Source organism: Antrostomus carolinensis, unplaced genomic scaffold, assembly GCF_000700745.2.
Source record: "Antrostomus carolinensis isolate BGI_N321 unplaced genomic scaffold, ASM70074v2 scaffold42687, whole genome shotgun sequence".
NCBI classification, from domain to species: Eukaryota; Metazoa; Chordata; class Aves; order Caprimulgiformes; family Caprimulgidae; genus Antrostomus; species Antrostomus carolinensis.
In genome coordinates, this window is record NW_010327478.1 from 736 (window position 1) to 10,033 (window position 9,298).

A 9,298-nucleotide genomic window follows, 5' to 3' on the forward strand; every position below is an offset into this window, starting at 1 on the left:
CCCAGCCACAGCGGCAAAGCGCTGACTCCAGCAGTAGGTTGGCCTCCAGCAGCAGGTGCAGGACGCAGCCCATGGCCTCACTGCTGATGGTCAAACCCAACTCTGGGCTCGAGCTGAGCACCAAAACACCAAAGTTGAAGCCGGCACTGCATGACCCCGTCACTGCATGACAGTCTGTCTGCAGTAGCATGGTGGCAGAGCCACACACTGTCTCCCCAGCCCAAGAAGGAGAGCAGAAGAGAGAAAACTTTTGAGACAGAGACAATTTAAGACTGAAGAGGGGAAAAAACAACCACCAAAAAACCCCAAGTGATGCAAGTGCCATCACTCCCTCCCGCCTGCACAGCAATGCCCAGCCAGGCTCTGAGCTACAGCAGAACCCCCCTCTTCTGCTGGCCCGGCTTCGTTGCTGAGCACGTCACACAGTGTGCAATCCCCTTTCGGTCACCTGTGTCCCCTCCCAGCTTCTTGCCCACCCTCAGCCACTTGCTGGGGCTGGAGCAGAGGAAGGGCTGACAGCCAGACCACCGGCATGCTGTCAACTCTGCTGTAGCCACAAACCACAAGCACAGCAGGGCAGGGGCTGTGACGAACAGCAGCTCCATCTTAGCAGAGACCAGCAGGAAGGTCACCTCTTCCATAAACCTCCCCACGTTGTACAGTTGGCTGGGATACAGCAGGGAAAAAAAACAAGCAAAGCAACCAAACCACGGTAAGGCTGCCTGTTTCACAAGCAGCTGGCTCTGAACAGCAGCACTCAGTTGCCATCACCCCGAGCAAATCGCACCCCGGCTGAAACCCCGGGAGGAAGCTCAGTGACAAGCAACCGCTGCCAGCCGTGCAGGGGTTCTCTGCCGAAACTCCTGCTCCAGCTAAAAATAAGCCAGGGCATGGCAGCATGTTATTTCCTGACCTTCTGTCTTTAGGTGCTTGAGTATAAACTATTTCCACATCCATGGAGACACCAGAGTAGTTTTGATACTTGTAGGAAGGCCAGCAGATCTCAGGAGGTAAGGAAGAGGGAAGGTAACACTCAAGGAGGAGCCCGGGATAACTGCAATTAACATTTTGGTAGCAATAGCAAAATGAGTTGGTCTGACTGAATTCCTCCGAGAGGGGTTCCTCCACCCAAAGCGAGACCGATGCAGCAACGTGGTTACACTGTAGGCTACCACCTGCAGCAAGGCTCCCTCACTCCTCCTGTTCTGCAGGACTGCAGAATTTCTGACGTGCTTCCATTTGGTTTAATCCAAGCTTAAAAAATTATACATATATATATGTACAATATTAGCAGCAAGACTGGCAAAGTTATGAAGCAAGAGTGGATCAGTCATACCTGAGGACTCACCCACACCATGCTGCAGCGCTCGCAGGTTTGTGGGACCGAGGCCCCCAGCTCCAGCATCCACCGTGCCGAAGCCTGGGACAGCAGGATTGATAGAGTGCCATCAGCTGTTCCCAGGGACTGCCCCTGCTGCCAGCAGCAGCGGAGCTGAACTGGGATTAGCGGCAGAGAGAATGAAGGGAAATATGCCCAGGCAAACGCATAAAGCAGGAGAAAAAGAAAAGAGCAGAGTCCAACCTCAGAAGCGTGTTTTAGGCCATCATGTTACAAACAGCCTGACAGGCAGCGTATCTGTAACATCATCCCTTTCCCCTGCACGTTGCCAAATGAGTTTCCATGTGAGATGTGTATTCATGAGACAGCCACCACATCAGTTCTACTATTATTTATTTTTTTAAATATTTTTGAAAAAATATAATTTTTTTACAATATTTTCAACTTAAACACTATTCACACTGAACACGTATGGCAGCTTAACCTACCCGAATATGAAGTTTAAGAAGCCAAAACTGTTCTAGCTTTATTAAAAGAAAAAAAAAAAAAAAGTTGTTGTGCTGTAGACTATTGTGTAGTGATGATTAAACAAAGCAAGGGAAAAGCACCACTCAAATCACTAATGCTAGGGTTTTCTCGGTTAAATCCAGCTGTAATAAAGTTGTATGCTAAAAGTTACATAGGCAGTGCTATGTACGTATCCCGGTTCTTGGAAGAAACTGTGATGAAACTCACATCTCCTTTAACGTAATTAGGAAGCGAAACGTTTCTGACATGATAACACGCTGCAAAGTACGGGGAATTTCTTCCTTCCGATCACTTGGGTGTTAGTTCAGTAGCTGAGATCTACGACTCTGTACAGGTCTGTAACATTTCTGTTAAAGCTCATGCTGCTGCAAAGGAGCACAAAGTTTTTTTAAGGGGAAAAATTAACATTAGTCACAATACTGGTATTTCAAAGGAAAGTTAGCTAATTTGCATAACAATCAGATATCCTTGCTTTCACTTTTAAGTTAAGGCATTATCAGGTGCAAACTAGCACCAGTGAACACATCTTTAGTTAAAAACAGACCGTCCTTAGCAAATTCCAAGTCCTGTTTAAAAAGACAGAGTCTGCAGAAGGTTTTATAAACGTGGTACTTTGTCTCAACTTGACTGGTGCTTCTTACCTCACTGTCTCCTTCCCAGAGAGCCAGGGCCCAATTATGTTTCCATTAAACTTTTGACAGATTTACTTAATAACAGTCTCAGCACTTTTATTGAGCATGCAAGACTAACAAAACTTTGGCAATGCATAAGTGTAACACAGTGACAAGAAGAGAGAGCTTTTACAATTAAATCTTCTAATACTGGCTTCACAGTGTGGAAATTGTGCTACATCCACCAAGAGAGGGCCCAGTCTACTCAAATATTTAAGTACTTCACCCCAGGAACAAACTCCTTTGCGTTTGGATTCAGATTACTCTTGACCTGAGGAAGGGAAAAACAGAAGTCTGGTTGAATTGTTGTTTTCATCTTACATTTTCGAGCTGAAAATAATTCTAGGCAGACAGCATTAGGAACAGATTGCAGGCTTAAACTAACAGTCAGGCATAGAACAGGTTTTCTGCAGATACCAAAAGTCTCTACAATCACTAGAAAAGGCCACTCCTCTGTGCTAGTACCTCAATTATCCATCCCTCCTTAGCATCACCTGGATGTTTCAGCCAGGTAAAGGCTCAGGGAATAAGCAGCAAGGAAACCACAGGTACACATCAAACACAGCAACTTTGATTATTGCTCAAATAACTTTTTCTGAAGTTGAGCTGTTAAAACATGCCATGAGGTTTTCAGATCTTGTTTATTTAAGCAAGAGGAGACCTGTTCCAGGAACTTAAGCCGCTTCTAGGAATTTAACACATATGAACAGAGTATTGATTTTTTAAATCTCCATGTCTGTGACTACTCTGTCCTCCCACTTGGCAAGCAGCTGCTCTACAACGTCCTGCAGTTACAGGTGGGCAGCTAGCATCTCCAAAAGCAGCTCTTCATCATAAAGAAATGGAGGATCAGGCTTTTGTGTTCTTAATCAAGTTCAAAACTGCTGCCTGCAGCTGCTTATGCTTGGAAAAGTAGGGGTTTGCATCTGAATTTCAAAGCAGTGACACCACGATGTGTTTTTTGTACTCTATATCAGTAACTTTGTATTTTGTTAGGAAAACCATGTACACGCTGTCCTTTCCTTTTAGTTAAGCTCTGGACATAAGTCATACAGGAAGAAAAAGGGAAATAATCATAGTTTAGCTGCTTTCCTCACCCTTAGGATTTCCACAAAGAGTTCTGCTATGCTTCACACGACCCAAACCAGACCTGAGAACATGGCTCATTCCTCCCCAGCACGTAAATGCTGACAGATACTGAATTTAACTTTTGCAGTCCTCTCACCACGCGGCACTTCACAGGGTCAGCGTGCTTCACGCACTGCCTGTCCTTCATAACGTACTACTCATACCCCAAACCACTTGAATTTATGCTGTGGGCTAGGAAAGGCACCATGTGGTTATGAAGAAAACCACTGAATAGGTCACGTCACTTGAGGAAACATCCCTTACCCAACCGTTCCATATTCCCTCCTCCACCATAGCCAGGCAGGGTTTAAGAGTCTCTGGCCTATGTGTAAAGGATTACACATTGTCAACAACAAAAATCAGGCTTGGACAAAGAGAGATGTCAAGTTTTAGAAATATGATGAGAAACGGAATTTACCACCAGATCCTCCAGTGATGAACTGTCACTGATAACAAGGTCATTGAACTGGTCCTGGATTTGATCCATTGTTTGTGGGAGATCACGGGCTGGAATAAACCATTCATGCTCCTCCTCTTCTTCCAGCATCTCCTGGAAACAGCGCTCAATAAATTCTTCTTCCCACAACTCCTCTTCGATCTATACAACAAGAAGAAAAAAAATGTTGCTTCATCAACAAACTTACTGAGAGCTTGTGTCTTCATTCCAAGGTTTGTGCACCTAGGTGACCTTCCTTCTAGCCATGCAACAGGACTTCCAGCAGAGCACCACACTTGTGCTGCAGGATGGCAAGCAGCTTCGATTTTTTAACGAAGGAAATGGCTTTGTCCCAGGAACTTGGGCTGCAGTTATAAGGGAACGGCAGGACAATCCCCCAGCCCTAGCTGTTTTGTTTGCAGCTCGTTACGAGCTCAAGGAGAAGGGAAGTGTTGGTTCCAAGTGAAAATCTCAGTTGTACCCACTAGTCTGGACTGAACTCACTGCAAGTAGGAGGAAGGGAACGAGGGACAACACATGCAGCCAGGCACACTCCCTAGAGAAGCGTCCTGCAGGACTCTGGGGGAAAAGAATAACCACTGTCTGTTACCTGGAATAAGCAGCATCTCCTTGGCTGTAGATATGTTCACCCAGTGTGGTTCTCCTAAGGAACTCCACATGATCTTAACAGTTGTTAAGAATGCTGACCTGCTGCTCTATAAGCAGGACAAACCAACTGCAACTGACACGCATGGCAAAGATTAAAGGAAAGTTTTGCTTGGTTGTTCAGTAAACAAGCTTTGGATGGAGCTCATCCTGACAAGTTTTCCATGTGCTGCATGGCAGTACTGAACAGTGGAAAGCAGGGAAATAGAAGCTGGTGTGAATGACTTGCCAGACACAAGGGAACAGAAAAATGATTCAGACAGATTTAAAAGTTCAGTGGAAGCTCAAACAAGTTTTCCTATCCATCCTTCACTCTGAAATCAAACACATACTCGATCCTAAAGTGGAAATTCAGCTACATACCACAAATACCAAATCCAAAAAGTTCATGCCAGAGTTCAGGGTTCCTGTAAAATCTAGGTCTCCTGTGCTTGAGGCAAACACACTCACCAGCTCACTTGGTGCTTGAGATGCACAGCTTTGGGGAGCAGGGACTCATCATCACATGCTCTAAGCTGCTGTCCAGGCAATTCAAACCCCAGACAAAACACCAGCTGAGTGATTTCCCCAGTAAAGCACCCCAGCAAGGACAGCAGTCTCCAATCAATCCTTCTCGTGAGGCACTGTCTCCATCCTGCGTGCAGTAAAAGGCAGCCTTGGGCATGCAGCCACAAGCTAGGATTACAGCAGGGGTTGCCCAGCTCCAGGTTTTTTGTTACATGGTTGTAGACCTACAGGTGCCTCTGATGGCAGGTCCAGAAGTTCTAAATAGCGTTTAATTCCCCAAGTGTCTTGAAATTAATATCACCTGTTTGTATTTACCAGCCCAAGTTTAATCTGTTCAAGTTCCCACATGGTGTTTGTCTGCCTGAATAAGAGCATTTTCCCCTCATGCTCTCATCTTTGCCCTTCTCTAAAAATGGAGCCTGTACCTGAAAAATGAGTTTATTCACATCACAACTCTCAGCTCCTTCCCCAAGAATGACACATTCCATATGCTAACTACAGTACAGTTCCCAGGAGGAAAAACCCACCAAACAGGAAACGACACTGAGACCATCCTGGCGTACGCACAAGAGAATTCAGATTGTGCAAGCAACCTGAATTTCAGATTAGCTTTGTGCCCTGCTGGCACCCTGAAGGGAGAGCAGCAGATATATCCTATTTCAGAAACTCAGACTTCAGCACAGCTGCACTGTGCTGGAGTGTAGATAAAGCAGCTACTTGAGTACAAAGATCAAGTTTTTATTAAAAAAGGGGTTGTGGAAAGCGGTAGGCTGTTCCCAGCCTCCCCAGGAGAGAAAACTGTCCAGATCACAGTGAAAGATGAAGTTAAAGCTTCCTTCCACCCTGACTGCGAAGGCCAGCTGTGAGACACTTAAGCATGAAGCAACGAACAGGACTGTCACCCAACAGCTATGTCCACCAACTCCCTTAGGAACAACAGCCCATTGACAAGGCAGGTATGCACCTGAATGTATCCAGTTAGGAACTACAACAGCCGGCATGTTTGCACATGTAAAACCTCTGCAGCTCAGCAGCCTCGCAAGATCTGTCCCTTCCAAAGTGCCACAAAAATTCTGTCAACTGGTTTCTTTTTCTCTCTCACGGAAGTAGGGAATTAATGGATGTATTAGAATATGCCACACTTCCCACATTTTCCACCAAGATTATAAAAAATAGGCATTTATTTCTGGAGAAACTGAGGTCTGTCTGCTCCCCACATTACTCTAGCAAGACTATCTAAAACCCTCAAAAGGATACCCCAGTTGCTAAGCCACAACACCTCTCCCTTCAGCTAGAAAATGGTAAGGCACGTTACTAGACACTTATAGAGGGAAATGACTTGCCTGCCTGTTAAATTCCTCTTCGTTTTCCATCCACATATACTCCGCAAAGGGATTGTCATCTTCATGAGAATGACCATTGATAATCACATCTTCACTGATGATGCTTGGGCTAGTACTGCTGCGACTTGGATCTTTCATGGCTGCGTCTTTGATTCAAAGTCTGCAATTAAGAAATGCAGTAATTAAAGATGTGCAGATTCACTCATCACCCTGCTTCTGCATAAGCCCGGCCCAAAGGAAGGCTCCGCCTGAAGGCTCCAGGTGGCCTTCCCGACCGTAGCAGAGGAGCTCAGCTAACCCCAACAAGAATATCAAAAGCTGTTTCCACTGTATGTGGATTTGAGTGACAAATTAATTCCCCAAACTAAACGTCACCAAATCAGCAAATGCCAAGCACCAAGACCAATGAAAAGTGACAAAAAACCAGAAAGCATGTGTACTTGCCAGTAGGAAAATATTTAAGGCAATGTTAAAGAAACAAAAGGAAGGGTTTTTTTCCCAAAATACTTTTAAAGCTCTGAGTTTCAACAAACTCCCCTGGAAGTTAACTGCCCAGTGTCCATGCAGTTTCAGACACAGTGGGCAACACCTCAGGGGAATTTCCAAGGATCCCCATGGGAGGGGAAACTTTGGTATGATTTTCAACGTACCCACCCTTTGTGATGGCACGAACCAGCTTCCATGTCTGTTTCACTGCTGGGAAACTTTGCAAGCAAGGCAGAAACCATTACACACCAATTCCTCCCAGAGCCAAGCTGGCACAACAGTTCTTCCAGCTACCTCATTAGCGACAGCCCACTGACTGAGAAGCTTCAGGTAAAGACACATCAAAAGGCACTGGAAGGTAGGACGTGCTTGCCTCTCACCCCACTTCATTAATATGGATGGAGTCATGTCTGGAGAGCATGTAGCACTTCTGCGTGCCTACAATATTAATTAATGATCGGACTCAATGATCTTTTCCAAACTAGGCAATTCTGTGATACGTGGTATCACAACGTCCTGAACTCAAGGGATGAAGGTACAGTGGCGAAGGCGTTTTGTTCCACCTAACCGCAACAAGAGGTGGGACAAAACCCGCACAGGGTCTGACCCCCGTCCCAAGAACGGTATCGCAGCCTTTCCGCCGGGCTTGTCAGCCTGTCGCTCGAGTTCAGAGACACAAGCCTGCTTAGAGCCCAGGTTCTAACTGAAAATCACTGTGCTGGCTGCTAGCCCAGGGGAACTACCACACTGCTGTGAAGTAAGACAGACAATGCTGCTGCTTTTCCCACACCATGATAAGTACAGCTTTTCCCTGTTGATATCTGAGTATTTTTGGATGCTAATACTGGCAGTGGGGTTTTTTTAACAGTATATAAAGAACGTGAGGCAATGAGCTTAAAAAAAAAAAAAAAAAAAATCAAACTTGAATGTTTTTCTAGTGCTAAAAATCAACAATAAAATGATGCAGCAGTGAGCGAAATATTATTTTATTCTCAAACCAACATTTTAGCCTGTTGCCTGCATATCAAAAAATGATTTATTCAGAGAAGGTATCACAACATAGCTTCCACTGTTTAATATTAGAGTACAAGGGCTTATCACATAGCAGCTCGTATTTTCTCTTTATATTTCTGTTGGTTCCATCATCTATGGAATTAATACAAGTTTTGGTTCAAAACATATTCTTGACAATACTAGGTCAAAGGCTTGTCACATCTAAATGATCAATTAAAAAAAGCATAAAGAAAAAGGAACTTGCCTGGTTTGCTTTATTCAAGGTTTTTAAATCAAAGGCAAACCCAAGTACGGAAGTCACTTCAGCTCCCTAGGAAGCACAACAAATGAGGCCAGAACCAGGTATTCTAGCAAGAGAAAACAGGTTCTTTTTGATGTTCTTTCAAAACAAACTTGCAAAGATTGCTGGCAGCATTTAACATAAAAACAGGAAAAGACGTTGCATTTAACATCCCAATTCAAGTTTGAAATTACTTTAAGCAACTTCAGCTGTTCACAAGCTAACAAACAGGATAGACTAAAAGAAATAAAAGACCTGAATCTAAAAAAAAAAAATCAAATTTCTTCTTTTTTTTTTTTTTTTTTTCTTCAACTAGCAAGCATTTTAACTTTTTTTGTGTGTATGTGGAGTAAATCATGATACTAGCATTCCACTGGAATATTAATTCTGCACACCAACAATTTACACTACACATCAATAACTCTGCACTAGCAGTGTAAGGCACTCAGGCCAAATTCCAGGCAACTTCTGTACAAAGACAACTGCACCCAGACAAGTCCAGAAAGGTAAAAATAATAATTAAACATCCCTACTTGTTTGTGTAAAAGCCTGGAAGGTTAATTTGTTGAATTATGGGCTAGTTTTCCAATTTCTTAAATGCTCCTGTAGAACACAAACTATTTGCTTTATGAGGGAGGGAAGAGAAGTTCAGTGTTTCAGGTTTGGCCTGAAACAGCTTTTTCCATTACTGCCCAAGGACGAGGTGGATGATTATCTTCAAGAAAGATCCAAGGCTCAACATTAATATCTGAAGTTTATCTGATGAAGCCCTAAGTCCACTAACGTTTTCCCACAGGAAAACACACCAACAAACACTTACCCTGCATGAACAGTTAGGAAGCCCCAGGCCAATCCCTTACTCACAGCGCTCCTTGTAATGTGATTTTCTGCAACTTGTAA

The 9,298-nt window shown here is 44.2% G+C and overlaps 1 protein-coding gene across 2 annotated transcripts; it reads right to left on the bottom strand.

The window, feature by feature from the left end:
- Nucleotides 1-1,715: 1,715 nt before the first annotated feature.
- On the bottom strand, nucleotides 1,716-8,540 carry PAIP2 (poly(A) binding protein interacting protein 2). Of its 2 annotated transcripts, XM_010171905.1 has the most exons (4): nucleotides 8,512-8,540; nucleotides 6,619-6,736; nucleotides 4,085-4,264; nucleotides 1,716-2,809 (listed from the first exon to the last, which is right to left on the bottom strand). In XM_010171905.1, exons 1-4 carry the CDS (start codon nucleotides 8,538-8,540, stop codon nucleotides 2,744-2,746), a joined length of 393 nt encoding a protein of 130 aa, XP_010170207.1. In that variant the 3' UTR covers nucleotides 1,716-2,743. The 2 variants fall into 2 exon arrangements, with proteins under 2 accessions (XP_010170207.1, XP_010170208.1); XM_010171906.1 differs by lacking the exon at nucleotides 8,512-8,540 and having other exon boundaries at nucleotides 6,619-6,786.
- Between the last annotated feature and the right edge of the window lie 758 nt (nucleotides 8,541-9,298).

Coding starts and splice junctions, on each gene's coding strand:
- PAIP2 (XM_010171905.1), bottom strand. CDS start 8,540: ATGTTAAATGCTGCCAGCAATCTTTGCAA. Junction 6,737..8,511: donor GCTGCCAGCAATCTTTGCAA/GTTTGTTTTGAA, acceptor TCCAAGTCGCAG/CAGTACTAGCCCAAGCATCA. Junction 2,810..4,084: donor CATCACTGGAGGATCTGGTG/GTAAATTCCGTT, acceptor TCCCTTCCTCAG/GTCAAGAGTAATCTGAATCC.